Here is a 19,078-nt window from a genome sequence, read left to right as displayed (position 1 = left end):
GGGCCCCAAGTGAAGGGAGGCCCGGACACAAGGCCCCCTGACCAGGGCCCTGTCCCTACCCATTCACAAGGCCACACTGGATCCATGAGGGCTTTATTGTGTTCGAGCCACAGTGCTGACACAGTCTCCCCAGCCAGGTGTGTGCGGTCACAGCTGTGGCCCCTTCGTGTGTAGGAGACAAACGTGCTCAGAGCCTCTGATAGCCCAGGTCACAGCGAGGACCCTCACGCGGACACTCAAGAGTCCACAGGAAAACTCAGGAGCAGCACACAGCTTTGAGGGCAGACACCACTGAGCTTTGGCACCGCCTGTGCTAACATGCCAGAGCTGCCCCTCTGCCCAACAGAAGGGAGGCCACATGGAAGCATCTAGAACACGCAGATGTGGGCGGCCTGGGAGCTTGCCTGGGGCCATTGGGCACAGCTGAGATGCTCATGTAGAACTGGAGGGGAGGGGGATGCAGGGCGACCGAAGATGCCCGCCCAGCCCCCACCCTGGATGGTCACCCAGGCCCGAGAGCTAGGCACGTGGGGACACCCGCCCCACAGTCCCCTCTCCTGACCTGCAGGCCCCTCCCTGCCCTGGAAGACGCATGTGGAAGGCCCTATGCTGCAGGTGTGAGCAACTCCCAGGATGTGGGGGGGGAAAGCCCACACATGTGGCCCTCCCTGGGGCAGGGGTGCATCATCTGCCCAGGCCTGACCCCAGGCCCCTGGCTTTCCTGGGAGCACACGTGGACTACCCGCCCCTGCACCCCCAGGACTTGTGGGCAACTCCGGGCTCTGGTGCCAAGCCCCTGAGCATGGACACAGGTTGCCCCTGCTACCTGTGGCGTCTGCACCAGCATCTTCAGGATGCCCTGCACAGCCCTGGATCCACTGCCACCTGGGGCCACGTCCTGAGTCCCATGAGGCAGCTGCACTGAAGGCAGCTCTGATGAGGCCAAGTCCGGCCAGAGGAGCAAGAGCACCCGTAATGGGCATCCTCGCGACATCCTTTCCACAGGAGCAGGTGCATATAAAGCCCCAGCCACGCTCTGCAGGCCCCGGCCACCATCACCTTCGGTTACATGCTGGCACCAGGGCACCCACCGTTTGGGCCATTCAGAGGGCAGGACCACGTTCTCTGTGCCACCTTCCTTGCTCCCCAACCCCACCCCTGCTGAGGGTCACCCAGGCTGCAGGCCCCGGGGACCCCGCCCGTCAATCCCCAGACCCCAGCAGGCTGGAACCCAGTGGAGGATTCCCGGCACCCTCTGTCCAGCAGTGGCCTGAGGTCTGCCTCTTCCTGGGTCCATGTGCATGTTCCAAGTTCCAGACAGGCGTGTTTTGGGAGGAAGGAGGACACACTTGCTTGTCCATCACCTGGGAAGCGGCTGCAGCCCAGCCATGGGGTATGAAGCCCACTCCACTCGTCCTTAGGGTGAGCGAGCACAGACGTCGGCACCAGGCCCCCAGCAGCCCACCCGGACCCACAGAGGCCAATCGGGATACCAGCAGCCGGGCTGGCGCCCCTGCGAGAGACACACATCCTCATCTTCCCCAGATGCCTCAGAGGGCCTTGGCACTGGCTGGGTGTGCCACATGGGGGGCCGGCTTCTGGGGGCGGCGGGCGAAGGCATAGGCCTGCCCCAGGATGGCCAGGTCCACCAGCACCTGCAGCAGGCCGCACACGGAGAACTGGAGGGGTGCACCATTCAGCAAGAAGTAGGCCGTCTTGAAGGTGTCACCGCTAGTCCACATGAGCACCATCTTGATACTGTGGGGACACAAGCCAAGGGTGAGGAGCGCTCAGGACACAGAACAGGGGCTCAGGACCCCACACCCTTCCCATCCTCGCCCCGAGGCCACCGCGTGCACAGTCACAGGGACCAAGGCCCCTCAGCTGACACGGTGGCAGGGACCATATGCCCTCAGAAGCACCCACCCCTTAGGAGACTCCCCGTGGCCCCCAACGGGAGGGGGATGACCACCCCGACAAGGTGTTCCAGGGGGCCCAGCAGGCAGGGACAGCAGCCACAGCCCGCAGATGCCGGCAAGCAGCACTTGGCCACAGGGACGGGCAGGCCGTGTGCAGCCCTTCTCCCCCAAGCCTTCCCACCCTGGGGTCCCCAGGCTGCACCCACGGGGACAGAGGACAAAACCAGGGGAGCCACTGCCCTTGGGAATCCCTGCTGGCTGGACCCTCTCGCTCACAAGATCACAGGAGGGCGATTCCATCTCTGGTCACAATGCCAACCGCCCCCCCCCCCCCAACATCCTAGATTCGCCGCCGGGACAGGGACCCTCTGTGAGTAAGGAGAGGATCACCGTGACCCTTGCACACACATCCGGGCACGCAGGCCCCAGCACCCCGGCTGCCACCCAGGGGGCCTGAGCCCCGCTGTCTAGTCACAGCAGACCCAGGTCCACTGGTCACATAGGTGACTGACCAGCACTCAGCGGGAAGGAGGGGATGGAGTCCCCAACACAGAGGATGCACACTGACTGCAAACACCTGGGTGGAGGCAGGAGCAGGGTGAGGGCGGGGCCGACACCTGCAGCCCTGGGGATCCTCACACCCGCCACCCCAGGCTGGTTCTCGTTCCTAGGACCGAGGACCAGAGTGAGGAGCCTGTCTCCTGTACCCCCGCCCAAGGCCCTGGCAGGGGCTCAAACACTGCTCTGCGTGCCCTCCACCCACTGGGAGTCAAACTGGCCGTGCGGAACCCAGACAGGAGGTGGGGAGCTAAAACCTAAGGCCTGGGCAGCTGCGCGCTGCCAGTCTGCGAACAGGACGTCATGTCCAGAAAAGCCCACTGGTGCACCGTATCCAGGCTGTGATTCTGGCTCACAGCATTTCAAAATTTTCGGGTTTTGTTTTGTTTTTTAAAGATTTTATTTATTTATTCATGAGAGACACACAGAGAGAGGGGCAGAGACGCAGGCAGAGGGAGAAGCAGGCTCCATGCAGGGAACCCGATGAGCGACTCAATCCCATGCCAAACTGCTGGGCCACCTGGGCCGCCCTCAAGATCTTTGTTTTGAGTTAGTGGGTAATTGTGCATTTTAAAAATCCAGATTTATTATCCAAAACAGATCCTGCTTTCCTGGCTGCGTTCAATGTGTGACATTGGTGCTCAGCAGGTTATGACGGGATACGTGTTTGGGATTTGCTGAACTTGTCCAATCTGTAAGTTTATTGAACATCAAATTTGGAAAGTTTTCGATGTTTCTTTGGCTATTTTTGTCTGCTCTCCACCCCTTCTCTCCTCCAGACTCAGATGACATCAATGTGAGATTTTGGGTACTTTCTCTACTTTTCTCTGTTGTTGAGAATGTATGATTTTCATAAACGCATCTTCCCCTGCCTCCTGCACCCCACCCAAGTACATTTCTGTTGGGCTTTACTGTATTTTTTTTTATTGAAAACGCTCAAGTGGTGTTCTTAGCGCCATCTCTGAGGAGACGCCCAGCTTCCATTCACTTCCAGAGCCCTTGCTCATCTCTGGGTTCCTCGCGGCCGCCGCAGAGTCTGCTGGTTGCCTTCTCAAGAGCTGTGCAGGTTTCCTGGTTCTCATTCGAGTAATTTTGGTTTGTATCCTGGACACTGTGCACGTTACAGAACGAGGCCCCGCCGAGAACTTCCATCCTAATGACAATGGACGCAGTCCTGTTCAATCTGCACCTGAGCTCAGCTCTGCTTCCGGGGCCCATGCCATGTGGGCAGTGCACGGCAGGTCCCCCCTCCACGGCCAGTCCTCCACACCCAGGGGCCAGTCAGGGCCCCACCCATGACATTCCAAGGCCCCTCCCCAGGTGTGTCCTACCCCCACCTCCCTGAGCTGCCTCGGGGACACTCTCCTCCATGGCCTGTGGCTAGAGAACCAACAGCTCCCGTGTTGCAGCCCCGCCATGCGTGCCCTATGGTCAACAGGCCTCAGGTCCACATGGTGGGTGGACACATGGAGAGGGTAGAGGCATGGGCTCCCTTGGCTCTTAGGGGAGGGGGACCTGCCCTCGCAGAGGGTGCCTGCCTGCCACCTGGGGCCACCAGGACGGGGCCCTGATGTAAAAGATCGGCCACAATGTCAACACCCAACACCGACTTCACCCCCCTCCCGCATGCAGAGCAGCGGTGGCTCCCTTGGGTGCTCGTCTTCCCACCAGGCACGGGCCTGAGGCTGGCAGGGAAGGGAGGGCATGACAACCCTTCAGCCACACACATAGGGGGCTCTGGTTCCCTGCCCCCAACCTCCCCCTGACCTGCCCCTGCCCCCAACATGCCCCCCGACCACCCCTGACCTGGCCCCGATATGCCACCGACCTGCACTGACCTGCCCCTGACCTCCCAAGACCTGCCCCCCAACCTCCCCCAACATGCCACCAATCTGCCCCCGACCTCCCACGATCTGCCCCCGACCTGCCCCCAACCTGTCCCCCGACCTCCCCGATCTGCCCACCTGGCCCTGTCCCTAACCTGCCCCCAACCTGCCCCTGACCTGCCCCCCAGGCTTGTGCCCAGGCCTCCACTTGTACTCGAGGGCAGAGATGGGCTTCTGCTGCTGGCCTCATGAAAAGACCTGAGATCAGTGGTCGGGGTCTGTGTTCCCCAGTGGCCCCCTTTCCCCAATGGGTCCCCACCGACAGGTGACCTGGTCAACCCTGGACAAGGATTTGTCACCCGAGGTAATAAAGAGCCCTCCCATTCCCAAGGCTGTGCCTCTGCCCCTATCGTCCTTGTGAGGACTTCAGGGGCCACAGGAGGGCTGAGCCTGCAGGTGACTCTGCGCCATCAGGACCTCAGGGCTGGATGGCAGGAGAGGAGCGCAGGGAGCAGCAGGTGGTGCCCTTGGAGCTGCAGGGCAGGGGCTCTGGCTACTGCACAATTGAGCTATTGGGGGGAGTGGGGGGAAGGCAATGGACAGAGCAGAGCCAGGGGCCCCGTGAGGACGGCCATGTCAGGCAGGGGTCAGGGTCAGGGTTAGGTCTGCGCCCCCAGGAGGCCACAGGCACCGGGCACAAGGGGCTGAGATGCCTGCCTTGCCTGCACCATGGAGGCCCCACTCAGACCCTGCAGAACCAGCGCGCCCAGGACAAGCTCCAAGAGCAGCCAGGCATCTGCAAATGGCCACAAAGACAAGAAAGCAGTGACTCAGACATGAGTCTGCTTCCATTTTACAGAATTAAGAGCTCAAGGTACAGTCTCCCCCTGGAGATGCATAAATGGTGGCAGGAGGCGAAACAACTCCCTCAAAATATATAAAACCTAACGAGTCACAACGACCCAGGTGGCAGGTGATGCAACCACGGGGGAGCAGCCTGAGTGGGAGGGACGCCAGCCATGTCCCCCTCCTCAGGCCAGGCCACCCCAGAGACAGGCTGCTGGTCCTGGGCAAAGCTCCCGGCCCCCTGACCTTGCGGGAAGCTGGCCAGGCTGTTTACGGTGGCTCCATGCGGCCGGGACATCCCAGAGGCAGGTGGCACACTTCCCATGGGGCAGGCAGGCCAGTCCCAGAACCCCCCTCCCGGGCCTGCCGGAGCCCCTCTGGGCTCTAAATGCACAGCTGCACTCTTTACCCCCCCACTGCGGATGGGAGGTCACCCGCAGTGGGGAGAGCTCCCCCTGATGTGAGGAACATTCTGGGCTGTAGACACCTCACCCAGCCTTGGCCGTCGGGCTGGCTTCTGCTCAGGGTCTGGAACGTGACAGCCCCACCTAGGTAGGGGCTCAAGCTGTCCCTGCCTGGTCCCCTGCGGGAAACAAACACCCCAAGAAGGACCGTCCTTGTGCAGAAACCCGGGCCCAGGGGTACAAGCTCTCAGTTACCCCCTGACCCCGAGGTGTCCACCCCTGCACCTCCTGGGACTGCCCTGAACCCTGAACTCCCATCACCCAAACCACACGAGGGATGAACCCCAGAAGTGGGGCTACGACTAGTACACACCAGGATGTCCTGCAGCCCCCGCCTCCTTGGACGCAGCAGGCTCAACCTGCCAGAGTTCCATAGATGACAGAAGCCTGGACTGTCACCTCCCAGGCCCCAGGTTGTGTCCTTGCTCTGGCTGGATTCCTCTCCCCTCCTGACTCCAGCGGGGCCCCTGCACCTGGACCCCCCGCCCCCTCCACTATCTAACCCAGGCTCCCATTACCTCACTATTGGCTCATTCTTCCTCCCAAACCATTCCAAAAATCCCTCTCAGCCCATCCTGCTCTGTTTGGAGTCAAGTCTAAAAGCCAACTGGTGCTCAAGAGACAATGGCCAAGCTCCCAGCCTGCCCAGCCTCTTCCAGCACCCACCAGCTCAGGCTGGCCAACTCCCACGGCCTCCCCAGTGCCCCTCTCTGCTCCCTCCAGCCTCAACCCAGACCTCCCTCCCCCTTCCACCCATCAAAAGCACTCCAAAATTCAAAATCTACCCAAAACACAACCCAAAGGAGTAGGTTTTTGTGATCTTGGGTTAGCCAGTGGTTCCTTGGGTAAGACGAGAGCATAAGCAATACAGCCACACACAAATACACTGGACTTGGGCAAATTTAAAATTTTTTGTGCTGAGAAGGGTAATATCAGGAAAGTGAAAAGACAACCCACAGGATGGGAGAGAAAAACTGGAAATCATACACCTGATAAGGTTCTAGCCGCCAGTGCATATAAAGAACTCTACAAATCAATAATAGAAAAATAAACAACCAAATTTAAAACTGGGCAGAGGACTGAGCACACATTTCCCCAGAGAAGGTACACAGATGGCCAACAAGCACATGGGAAGATGCTCAACATCATTAGTATCAGGGAAATGTCACCAAACTCAGCAAGATCCGCATGACACCCACTAGGGCGGCTGCAATCAACAGGCCACGGAGGACAGTGAGGACGGGCAAGGATTAGAACCCTCACACCCACTGTGGACCCAGCACGGCAGCTTGAGTAGGGAGACACAAGCTGCCATCTGACCCGGCAACCACCCCACTCGCATGTTCCAGGAGAAATGAAAGCACAGGTCCACGCGGACACTTGCATGTGAATGCCCACAGCAGCGGCATCCCTAACACCCAGGCGTCTACTGGCTGAAAAACACACAAAACAGGTCTCAGCAACAGGCACTGCGGCGCCTACACAGAGGAGCCCGGGAACACCGCTGGGTGAAAGGAGACACGAGAGACATCTTACAACATGACTCTGGTTATGCGAAGCACCCTTAGAGATCGCAGGGAAGGGGCTGCCAAGGGCGGGAGGCCGGGAGCAAAGGAAGAGGGATCACCAGCAGGTTCGAGATTTCCTTTCCGGGTCATGGAAATGTTGAAACGTTAGACGGTGTGGTGGTCGCACAGCTCCATGGATCTTCGAAAACCCATCCAATGGTGCGCAGAAGCAGTAACGGTGCCTCTGGGGAGCTCCGCACCCGCTCCAGGTGCTGCCTTCCCACCCGGCTGAAGCCTCCGCCGAGCTCACCTGAAGGACCAAATACAGGTTTCTGACAGATTGTGACGCTGCAAGTCATGCATCACAGCTTGCGGATCCACTGGTCCCTCACTCAACGGACACTCGGGTTCTTTTGTTGTCAGCTGCCGTGAGATACGCAGCCGTGAGCACGGGTACAGTCATCTCAGGCCCCGCTTCCAACACCCCAGGCAGACGCTCAGGACTAGACCTGCCAGATCACATGGTGACTCCGGTTTTTTATTTCTAAGGTGGCTTGGTACTCTCCTCCACAGTGGCTGCCTGGCCCAGCCTTACCGCCGCCGTGCACGGGCTCCCGCCCTCACCACCCTTGCTGACACTGGCTGCTCTTCTGTCTGAAGGCAGCCTCCTACCTGTCCTACCGGCGCCAGGTGGGGCCTCAGCAAGTCTCCTCTGCATTTCCCTGATTAGTGGGGCCAAGCGTCTTATGCTTATTGACCACATGCATGTCTGCCTTGGAAAAAAGTGTTTTCCAGTCTTTTGCTCATTTTTAATTGGGTTGTTTCTTTGTTATCAACTTTTAGCAGCTCTTTCTATATTCTCAATATTAAACCCTTATTGGATAGATGATTTGCATTATTTTCTCCCATTCTGTAGGTTGCCTTTTTAATCTTTGGATAGTCTTTTGATGCATCAAACCTTTTGATTTAATAAAATCCAATGTCTTTTTTGTTTGTTTCTTCCCATGCCTTTGGTGTCACATCCAAGAAATCACTACCAAATCCAGCATCGTGATGCTTTTACTTTTTCTTCTAGGAATTTTATTGTTTTAGGTCTTACATTTAGGTTTTTGATCCATTTTGAGTTAATTTTTATCTAGGATGCCAGGTAAGGGTCTAACTCCATTCTTTCGCATGTGGATGTCCCATTGCCCCAGCTCCATTTGTGGAGAAGACTGTCCTTTCTCCACTGGATGGTCTTAATGCCCTTGTGGAAAATCATTTTACCCTATGTGTAAGGGTCACTCCTGGGCTCTCTGCTCTATTCCATGTCTTTATGCCAATGACACACTGTCTTGATTACTATACCTTTGCAGTTATCCTTGAAATCTGAAAGTCTGAGTCCTCTAGTTTTACTCTTTTTTGAAATTGTTTTAACTATTTGGGGTCCCTTAATATTCCACATGAATTTTAGGACTAGTTTTTCTATTTCTGCAAAAGAAATCACTGGGATTTTTTTTTTTAAGATTTTATTTATTTATTCATGAGAGACACAGAGAGAGAGGCAGAGACACAGGTAGAGGGAGAAGCAGGATCCCTGCCGGACACCTGATGTGGGACTTGATCCCAGGACCCCAGAATCACACCCAGACCTGAAGATAGACACTCAACCACTGAGACAACCACTGAGTCCTTCACTGGGATTTTGAAAGGGATTCCATTAAATCTGGGATTGGGGGATCCCCGGGTGCCGCAGAGGTTTAGTGCCTGCCTTTGGCCCAGGGCGCGATCCTGGAGACCCGGGATCGAATCCCACGTTGGGCTCCCGGTGCATGGAGCCTGCTTCTCCCTCTGCCTGTGTCTCTGCCTCTCTCTCTCTCTGTGTGACTATCATAAATAAATTTTTTTTAAAAATCTGGGATTGCTTTGGGTAGTACTGACATTTTAGCAATACCAAGTCTTCCTGTTGTGAACACAGGATGTTTTCCCATTTACTCAGGTCTTCCATTCCTCTCAGCAGGGTTTTGTAGTTTTCGTCGTACAAGTCTTTTAACCTCCTTGGTTAATTTCAAGTATTTATACTTCTCATGTAACCATAAATAGAATTGTTTTTGTAATTTCTTGAGTGCCCTGCAACCTGCCCTTGGTGGCGCTGGGGGATTAAGCTGTTGTGTCATTTCCTATATTAAGAAGCTTGAATCTTGAGGCATGTGGATGGTTCAGTCAGTTGAGCGTCCAACTTTTGATTTCAGCTCAGGTCTGATCTTAGGTTATGAGATCGAGACCCGTGTAAGGCTCCGTGCTCAGTGGGGAGTCTGCTTGAGATTTTCTCTCCCTCTGCCCTTCCCTACACCACTTGCACATACTGGCTCTCTCTGTAAAGTAAATAAATCTTAAAGAAAAAGCAGCAGCAGCAGCTTGAATCTCTGCCTTCTAGAGACATCTGTGGACTCGGCTTCGTGTCTGTGGATCAGAGCCTCCAGCCATAGTCACTGTCAGCCTCTGCTCTGGCCTGCCTCTGACCCTTGGATAGTCCTTTTCCATCACAAAAGTTTGGCCTTGAAAAACTGAGACAATGTTATATTCAATCACCAGGGTATCCCCTAAATGGCAGATACAGTAAGAGATGCCTACAGGATCCAACCAGCAATAGGAGACAGCTCAGGTGCAGCCACACACACGGGTAGGCTTGGAAGCAGCAGTACAGGAGCAACGTGAGCCCACTGAAGCCACTGTGGCCACAAGTCAGTGGTCAGCCTGAGTGAGTTTGCAGGCGCCAAGGGTCCCTGGGGAGAGGACACCATGCCCCAGCCACTGGACAGGCCTCCCACAGCACATTCAGATCCGAAGAAGCACACTAGTCATCTTCTTTACACTTCACCTGAATAGATACCCATCCAATGAGAACCGGGTAGGGAAGGGACTGTAGCCACATCATAGGAGGGGCAGCCAATGGGCCTGAGGGGGACAAGCACAGAGAAGATGCTCCGGGGAGGTGGGGTCACAATGCTCCTCCACACCTGGGCCCACCCTGGGAGGGGCTGAGGGTCTGCATGGATGTCAGGGAAAGGGGCATGAGACATTCAGGTACAGGACGCACGGGGGCTCAGCAGTTGAGCGCCTGCCTTCAGCTCAGGGTCCTAGGGTCCTGGGTTCCTGGGATCGAGTCCTGTACTGGGATCCCCATAAGGAGCCTACTTCTCTCTCTGCCTATGTCTCTGCCTCTCTCTGTGTCTCTCATGAATAAATAAATAAAATCTCTAACATACCCCCCTGCACAGGTGTACTGACACCTGAGGAGGGAGCTCCCCATCACAGGAAGCAAGCAAGTGCTAGAAGAACACCTGGCAGGAAGGACAAAGATTCTGAACAGGCCAATCCAAAGGTCCCTGTAATTCTGGTGGACACCCTGTTCCAGTGCATAGGTGACTCTCATTGGGTCGGGACACGACAGTGGAAGGCTCTCCCCAATGTCCCCAAGGTCTGTTCCACACTGGCCTCCCATTACTTGGAGCGCATGTGAAGACGTGAATGGCAACAGCACACATAGCTATCACCACGAGTGCCCCTCATGACACACATCCTCCGCCTCTGGAAGCCAGAGCACCTCTGCACACCCCCTGACTATGGGCAGAGCTCTCCCCTCACATCCCCTCTCCTGTGCTCGGCACATCCTTCCCACTATGATGCTTCAGGTTCAACCTAAAAGAGAGGCTCTCAGACCTAGTACCGTGAGCTTCCCCTCACCTGTTCCATGCTAACGTATCTGCTCAGGCAGCAAGACGCCAAAGGACCCATGTGCTCCAACCCAAGCTGTTCTTTACTTGGCAGCTGTACAAACAGGACTGAAAATATAGCAGCCAGGTTTGTACACATTTGACTCTGACCAATCATGTGGGCACATCGGTACCAAGAGGTGCAGTGAGATCGACACTTACGAGCCTACCTCATTCCCTCAGTGGACTGGTGGCGGTAGTTGCGGTAGAGCTGAGGGACACCTAGCATGGCTTCAGTCAGCACAGCCAGGAAGCCCAGGGTCTCCACAAAAAGGGCTGAGTCGATGGACAGGTATGTGACGTAGCCTGCCACGCCCGTGAAGGCCAGGACACATTGCACATAGTCCCCGAAGCTGCTCCAGTGCCAGAAGTGGTGAGGGTCAAAGTCTAGGGCAAGAGGAAGAGAGATATGTGAACTAGGCACACAGATCAAGGTCATCATGAGGAGAGAGGATGTGAACTGAGGCCAAGGTTATCAAGGGTACAGTGTCAGCTGAGTGAGGGGGTCAGGTGAGCGTGAGGGGAGGGGGTGAGCTGAGTGAGGGAGTCAAGGTCACCGTGAGGACAATATGGGCTGTGGGGCTCCACATGGTCTTGACCAAGGCGCTTGTGAGGGAGCCTCGATACAGATAGTAATTCAATGTAAAGATGGTAAAACCCATAAGTCTGCTACTGCAGTCAGTGGTACCAGAGCTGCTGAATCTCCCTCCTGGGTAGAGCCCTCGCCCTTCCCCTCCACAGCTGCATGAGTCAACCGTGCACCTCCGTTTCTTCTTCTTTTTTTTTTTTTTTTTTTAAGATTTTATTTATTTATCCATAGACACAGAAAGAGAGGCAGAGACACAGGCAGAGGGAGAAGCAGGCTCCACGCAGGGAGCCAGATGTGGGACTCAATCCCAGGTCTCCAGGATCACACCCTGGGCTGCAGGCGGCGCCAAACCGCTGCGCCCCCGGGGCTACCCCGTTTCTTCTGATGTAAGAGAGTAGCAGTATGACCTGCCTCCTATGGCTGTTCTAATAGTTCCGTGAGTTAATCTCATGACCCCAGTCGAGTGCCAAGCCTGTAAATAAGGGCCCGATGAAGGTACGTACTCATCATTGCTACCCACCTCACTGATAGAATGTTAATCGTTTGCTGGACACACGTGTCCTGCAGACTGAAATCTTAAGTGCTCGCAAATGAGCAAACTACATCAAGTTCCTGGGCTCAGGCAGATAAACATGGGAGTCCTGGGGACAGAAGCAGCTTCAGGAAAGGTCAGGAAAATGGGGTAAATACAGAGAGAACATGAGGGGGCATGATGCACCCCAAGACCAGCCTGGTCCTGACACCGGGAGGGCCTGGAGCCAGGGCACCGTGCGGGGCTGCAGGCATAAGTGAGGGCATGGGACGGCAGGGCTGGCCAACTGGGGCCGGGAAGTACCCCGAGGGGAAGAGCCAACCTGCACACATGTGCCTGTTCTCCCACCCAGACCCTCCCTTCCAGCCCCACCCCCTCACTCCACAGGAGAGCACTATCCTAAGTCTGAGCTGGAAACGGGGTGCAGACAGGATGGCCAGAGGAGGACGAACATGGCTTGTAGGAGGGATGTCATACCAGACTGAGGGTCCATTCCTAGAGCAGGGCTGGGTATGAGCCAGCTGTGCTGCAACACGGGGGTGGGCTGAGTGTGTGGGGAGCCTGGAACACAGGCTGGGGGCAAACAAGGGGTCCCCTATGGAGAACAGGAAACCATGAAGGATGCAGCAAGGGGACGAATCTCAGACCCGGCTGAAATCCCTGCCTTTGTGCCTGTGGCGTGGAGAGAACACAGTCAGAGGTGAGAACCTGGGCCAGGACTGGGATGACTGGGGGACATGCGAGTACGGATAGGGGCCCAGGGGCTTTAGGAAGCTGGTCTGAGTTCAAGGTGTCAGAAGCCTTTCTACTTTAGGTTCTCAAGGAGCAAGTCAATTAACAGATGACTAACAGAAAATCCTTGTCAAAAGTTTCTAAGACTGAAGCTAGACCCTTAACTCAGCATACACAAAAAATAATTCAAAATGGATCAAAGACCTAAACATGAGAGAGAAAACTCTTAGAAGAAAATATAGAGGGAAAGCTTTGAGACATTGCATTTATCAATGGTTTCTTAGATGTGACAACAAAAGCACAGACAACAAAAGAAAAAATAAATTGGACAATATCAAAAATGTAAACTTCTGTGCTTCTAAGGGGAAAAAGGTCTTTGACACTATTGGTTTTAGCAACAATTTTTTGGATACAACACCAAAAGTGCAAGCAACAGAAGCAAAAATAAATGAGTGGAAGTACATCGAACTGAAAGGCATCCGCAAAGCCAAAGAAACAACAGGCCAAACTAAAGGAGACCAACACAATGGGAAAAATATTTGTAAACTGTCACACTTACCAAGGGTTTATATCCAAATACATACAAAACTCATACAACTCAAAGGAAAAAAAAAAGCCAATCCAATTAACAAATGGTCATAGAACTAGATTAGACATTCCTCCAAAGATGACATCCTGATGGCCAACAGACACATAAGATGCTCTAGCTCACTCATCATCAGGGAGATACAGGTCAAAACCACAACAAGGTCCCATGTCACACCCGTCAGAATGGCTAAAATCAAAAAGACAAGAAACAGCAACTGCTGACGAGGCCATGGAGAAAGGGGCGCCCTCATGCCCTGTGGTGGGAGTGCAAGCTGCTGCTGCCACCCTGGAAAACAGCATGGGGGGTCCTCAAAGAGTTAAAAATGGAGCTGCCCTATGATCCAGCCATTCCACTTCTGGAATACAGCTAAAGGAAATGCGATCATTATTCCGAAGAGCCACCAGTGCCCCCCACTCCCTGCAGCACTACTCACAACAGACCTGGGAACAGCCTAAGCAACCATCAGGAGATAAACGGATACGAAAGTGTGCTAGACACACACACACACACACACACACACACACACAACAGATTATCCTTCAGCCATTTGAAAAAGGGGCAAAGGGATATCTTGCCTTTTGTGACAACACAGATGGATCTTGAGGACATTATGAGAAGTAAAACCAGTCAGAGAAAGACAAGCACTGCATGTTCTCACTGTTGTGTGGAATCCAGAAAGCCAAACTGACAGAAACAGAGAGTAGAATGGTGACTGCCAGCATTCGGAGGGGGGAAGAGGGGGGATGCAGTCAGAGGGCACAAATTCCGAGCCTGTGACGGGCAAGTTCTGGGATCTAATGCACAGAATGGTGACCGTAGTTAATGATGTCATAGCGTACACAGGAAAGTGGCTGGGGTGCCTGGCTGGCTCAGCTGGTGGAGCCTGCGACTCTTGATCTAGCCCTACACATCAGGTATACAGTTTACTTTTTTTTTTTAATTTTATTTATTTATTCATGATAGACACACACACACAGAGGCAGAGACACAGGCAGAGGGAGAAGCAGGCATCATACAAAGAGCCTGATGTGGGACTCGATCCAGGACCTCCAGGATCATAACCTGTGCTGCAGGCGGCGCTAAACCGCTGCGCCACCGGGGCTGCCCTACAGTTTACTTTTAAAAAGAGGGGAAAAGGGATGCCTGGGTGTCTCAGCGGTTGAGCATCTGCCTTTGGCCCAGGGCGTGATCCCCGGTGTCCTGGGATCGAGTCCCACATCGGGCTTCCTGCAGGGAGCCTACTTTTCCCTCTGCTTGTGACTCTCCCTCTCTCTCTGTGTCTCTCATGAATAAATCAATCTTAAAAAAATTAAATTTAAATTTAAAAAGGGAGGAAAAAGAAAGGTGTTAAGAGGATAGATCTTAAAGGTTATCTCCACCAAAAAAGAGTCATTATGTGAGGGGGTGGAACTGTTCATTGATCTTACTGTGGTACTTATTCCACAATATTTAAGTGTATTAAATCATCACACTGTACATCTTAAACTTAAAAAGGTTATACGGGGATCCCTGGGTGGCGCAGCGGTTTGGCACCTGCCTTTGGCCCAGGGCGCGATCCTGGGGACCCGGGATCGAATCCCACATCGGGCTCCCGGTGCATGGAGCCTGCTTCTCTCTCTGCCTGTGTCTCTGCCTCTCTCTCTCTGTGACTATCATAAATAAAAAAAAATAAAAAATAAAAATAAATTAAAAAAAAGGTTATACATCAATAATATCTCTATAAAGCTGAGAAATCTTTAAAAAAAACCTTTGTGTTTCCAAGGACACAATCAACAAAGTGAATGGGAAAAAGTATTTGCAAGTCAAAGGGCCTCATATATGTGTGTGTAGGGCTGAAGTCCCTGGGTTTTGGGGTGAGAGGAGGGCAAACAAATTGTGGAAAGAAAAAGGACCAAAATCTTCCCAAATGTTATGGAAACTCTAAGTCCTACATCTAAGAAGTACAACAGATCCCAAGCACAAGAAACACACAGAACAGCGTTCCACATGCTAGCAACAAGCCATCAGAAATTGAATTCTAAAACCATCAAATTCACAGCCCATCAAAGGGTAGGAAGCACTTAGGAATGAACCTGACGACGTGCAAGCCCAGCGGAAGCCAAGGAAGCGGCGCGGAGAGAAACCTAGGTGAGATGCGAGCACAAAGAACGGCTTACAGACTGGATGAATGAGGACGCGAAGCGGCAGGAACCCACATGCGCAGGACGGGGGCGGTTCCGTGGGGAGTTGTGCACACATACCATGGGTCCAGCCAGCCCACCCCTGGGTGTGCACCCGGAGAAGCAAGCAGACGGTCACGTATGGATCAGAGCAGCGTCAGCGGTAACTGCCCAGCCTGGGAACAACCCACAGGCCTGCGGGCCAGTGGAGACACACACAATGCAACACCACGGAGCTCAGCCACGAAGGGACTGCTCGGTCACACTGCAACCGTCCACCCGCCCAATGGCCAGGCTGCAGTGTCTCAGCCCCTCCTGCGTGCCTGGCTCTGTAGCTCATCAGGCCCAGCTCCCGGAGGGACCTGAGGTCAGAGAGCCTCCTCCAGGCAACCCCCTACCGCAGCCTCCGGAAGTCAAGTGAGCCCCCCCTGGGGCATGCCCCCAGCATCTCATTAGTGTGACCAGGTGATGGCCATCGCCGGGGGTGGGGGGGTGGGGGGGGTGGGCAGAGAGCAGCCATGAGCAGTCCCAGGACCTGGGGGATCCCCAGCACCTGACGGCCCCCCATACCCTGCTCCACGCAGGGAAGACACACATTCCAGGTCCACCTCCTAAGTCACTAGTGCCAAGAAAAACTGAAACGACACTAAATTTTAATAATCTACAGAATACACATCATCTAGAATTCCTGGGATAGCTGAAGAAGCCACTTTCCTCCTGAACACGTATGTGATGCACAATAAAAGGACAACTCAATTAAGAAACGGGCAAGGGGCCTGAATAGCCACTTTTCTAGAGAAGATGCTCGGATGTCCAAGAAGCACACGAAGAAATGCTCCCATCACCCATCGTTGGGGAAATGCAGGTCACAGCCACATGGAGATGCCTTCACAGCTGTGATGACAGCAGTAAAGACAGTAAGAGGCCTCAGGGGCGGTGTGTGGAGAAACCTGATGTGCAGCTGGTAGGAATGAAAAGAGAAAACAGCCTGGACGTTCCTTGGTGACCGGGCGTGGATCGCTCCGTGGCCTGCGATCCTGCTCCAGTGTACGGGCACAGAGAACTGAAAACACGTGTCATGTAAAACCTCATGCACGAATATTCACTCAGAAAGGTAGAAACTGGGATGCCTGGGTGGCTCAGGGGTTGAGCGTCTGCCTTCAGCTCAGGGTGTGATTCCATGGTCCTGGGATTGAGTCCCACCTCAAGTCCCACATTGGGCTCCCTGCATGGAACCTACTTCTCCCTCTGCCTATGTCTCTCTCTCTGTCTCTCATGAATAAATAAATAAAATCTTAAAAAAAAAAAAAAAAGAAAGAAAGGCAGAGACCACCCAGATGTCCATGATGGACGAGTGGATAAGCAAAATGTGGTAGATTCACATCTGGAAATACCACCTGGCCTTGGGGAGGATCAAGCGATGGCATCCATGGTGGTGTGGTCTGATCTGGAAAACATTTTGCTAGTGGAAGAAGCCAGTGAGCAGAGACCACATCCTGGATTCCTCCCATACAGGAAACGTCCAGAACAGGCAAATCACACAGAAATGCCTAAGTGGTTTCCCAGGGTAGGGGTAAGGGAGACATGGGGGCTTATATAGGGTTTCTCTTGGGGTGATGGAAATGTGCTTTAAGTAGACATTTTTTTGACATAAATAACCTCTACACTCAATGTGGGCCTTGAACTCACAAACCCAAGAGTCACAGGCTCTTCTAAGCCAGCCAGGTGCCCAAGAAACGCTCTATAATTAGTGGTGATGATCACACAGCATTGCGAACGTACTAAAACCACTGAATTGTATACTTTAAGGTGATTAAAATGGTGAATCTGATGCGAATTTTATCTCAAAAAAGTTTTCAAGGGTAAATTTTACGGTACGTGAATTACATCCCAAAAAGCTAATTTTATTTATTTATTTTTTCCAAAAAGCTAATTTTAATACATAATACAGTAAAATAGTCTCTATGTATGTGATGTGTTATGTAAAGACGTAGAGAAATACCCAGTCTAGGAAGTACATTTTCCAATCCTGAAGTTAAAAATACTTCTCTTAAACTTCAAGTGTGAGGTGCTGTCATTTGCATCCTGAGCAATTTAAAGTAAACCCAGCAACGCATCCAACCACCACCTTGTGGGATGCATCACGGTCACTTGAGTGGCAGGGAGAGAGAAGCGGGACTCCTATAAAGCGGAATGTCCGCGAGGGTAATACCGGATAAATACAGAAATGAGATTTGCAGAGTTTAGATGCTTAATGAAAAGTATAGGTTCCTGATCTGTTCACACAGAACCAAACCTCTATACTTGAGAGGTTTCTACATCAGAGGTCGTCTCATTAATAATTTTTGAAAGAAGCTAAGAGAGGAGAGGCCCAGGGAAGGGCAGCCCCCAGCAGGTGCAGGTACAGGTGATGTGTCAGGAGGGGGTCTCCAGGACTGGGATAGAAAGGGGCGGTGCCCCAGGTAACCCACCATGTGGACCAAACTGCTCAACAGTTTCATGACCTCAACAGTTTCACGACCCACACACCAAACCCAGACACAACATGCTGTCCAGACAAGACCCGGAGATAAGGCATTGAGCCCTGAACAATGCTCCCAGGACTGGGGGCCAACCGGTCCCTCTCGGCCACCATCAGCTCTTCCCCTTGTGACTGCCTCTCAGAACTGATCTTCCTCCCTGGCCACTCCCTGGTCCCTGTGTGGGGAGGGGCCACGGGGCGCAGGGGCTCCAGGAGGCTGGTGAGGGTGACATCACACCGACCTGTGCACCCCCAGGGGCCCCCCTCAGGAGCCGGGAGCAGCGGGGCCCTCGGGCTTCATGGACATCCAGAGCCTCGCAGACCCCGCGGACCCCCCCAACAAGACACACCTGCATGCCCAGTGTCAGACCAGTAGGCAGTGCAGCCGCACCCCCACCGGGCAAATAGGTGCTCCAGCCCAGGCCACCTCCCCCTCCCCACCCAGGAGCCCCTCCCACAGGCCCACTCAGGCCTGAGCCCCTACAGCACATGTCCCCACTCCTCTGCACTCCCCCTGCCCCAGCCCTCTCTGTGCTCCAGACGCCCCTGCCCCCAACTCCCTCCCTGCCCCCCTCCCCTCATCTTTCCTCCAGGCCCCACCCCCCTCCCCCAGCCCATCGGTCCTGTCTCTCCCCCATACCCCCATCTGTCCTCCACCTCTCCCCAGCCCCCATCTGTCCCCCATCTGCCCCCAGCCCTCCATCTGCACCCCATCTCTCCCCCAGCCCTCCCCCCCCGTCTCTCCCTCAGCCTGCCCCCTCTCCCCCAGCTCGTCTATCCCCTAGCCCTACCCCATCTCTCCACAGGCCCCCCCCTCCATCTCTCTGCCAGCACCTCCATCTGCCCCCCATCTTTCCCCCAGCCCATCTATCCCCTGTCTCTCCCCCAGCTCCCCCATCTGCCCCCCATTGTCTTTCCCTCAACCCCCCTCTCTGAGGCAGGAGGTTGGGTGGAGACGGCTCCCCAGGGACTGACTCTAACTACCATCCATCAAATGTGATGTGAGAAGGCACAGAAGCTATTTTTTGCAGCTGAAGACTCTGGAATGAGAGCTGTTATGTCTGTCTTCTGGGGGCCCTG

General features: G+C 54.2%; 1 protein-coding gene across 10 annotated transcripts in view; it reads right to left on the bottom strand.

Moving 5' to 3' along the window:
- Positions 1-77: 77 nt before the first annotated feature.
- SLC66A2 (solute carrier family 66 member 2) overlaps positions 78-19,078 on the bottom strand; it is a 44,690-nt gene continuing 25,689 nt past the window's right edge. For 4 of the 10 annotated variants that reach the window (XM_035708821.2, XM_035708825.2, XM_035708826.2 and 1 more), the window contains 2 exons: positions 11,047-11,263; positions 78-1,758 (listed from right to left, as the gene is read on the bottom strand). In XM_035708821.2, coding sequence (XP_035564714.1) covers positions 1,551-1,758; positions 11,047-11,263 — 425 coding nt within the window. In that variant the 3' untranslated portion in view covers positions 78-1,550. Of the gene's footprint in view, positions 1,759-2,853; positions 3,631-7,149; positions 7,432-11,038; positions 11,264-19,078 lie in introns of those variants that run through there. The other 6 variants (XR_004810801.2, XR_004810798.2, XR_007411318.1 and 3 more) reach the window with 6 other exon arrangements.

This window comes from Canis lupus, chromosome 1, assembly GCF_003254725.2.
Source record: "Canis lupus dingo isolate Sandy chromosome 1, ASM325472v2, whole genome shotgun sequence".
Classification (NCBI taxonomy): domain Eukaryota; kingdom Metazoa; phylum Chordata; class Mammalia; order Carnivora; family Canidae; genus Canis; species Canis lupus.
This window is presented reverse-complemented; position numbering and strand designations above follow the sequence as displayed.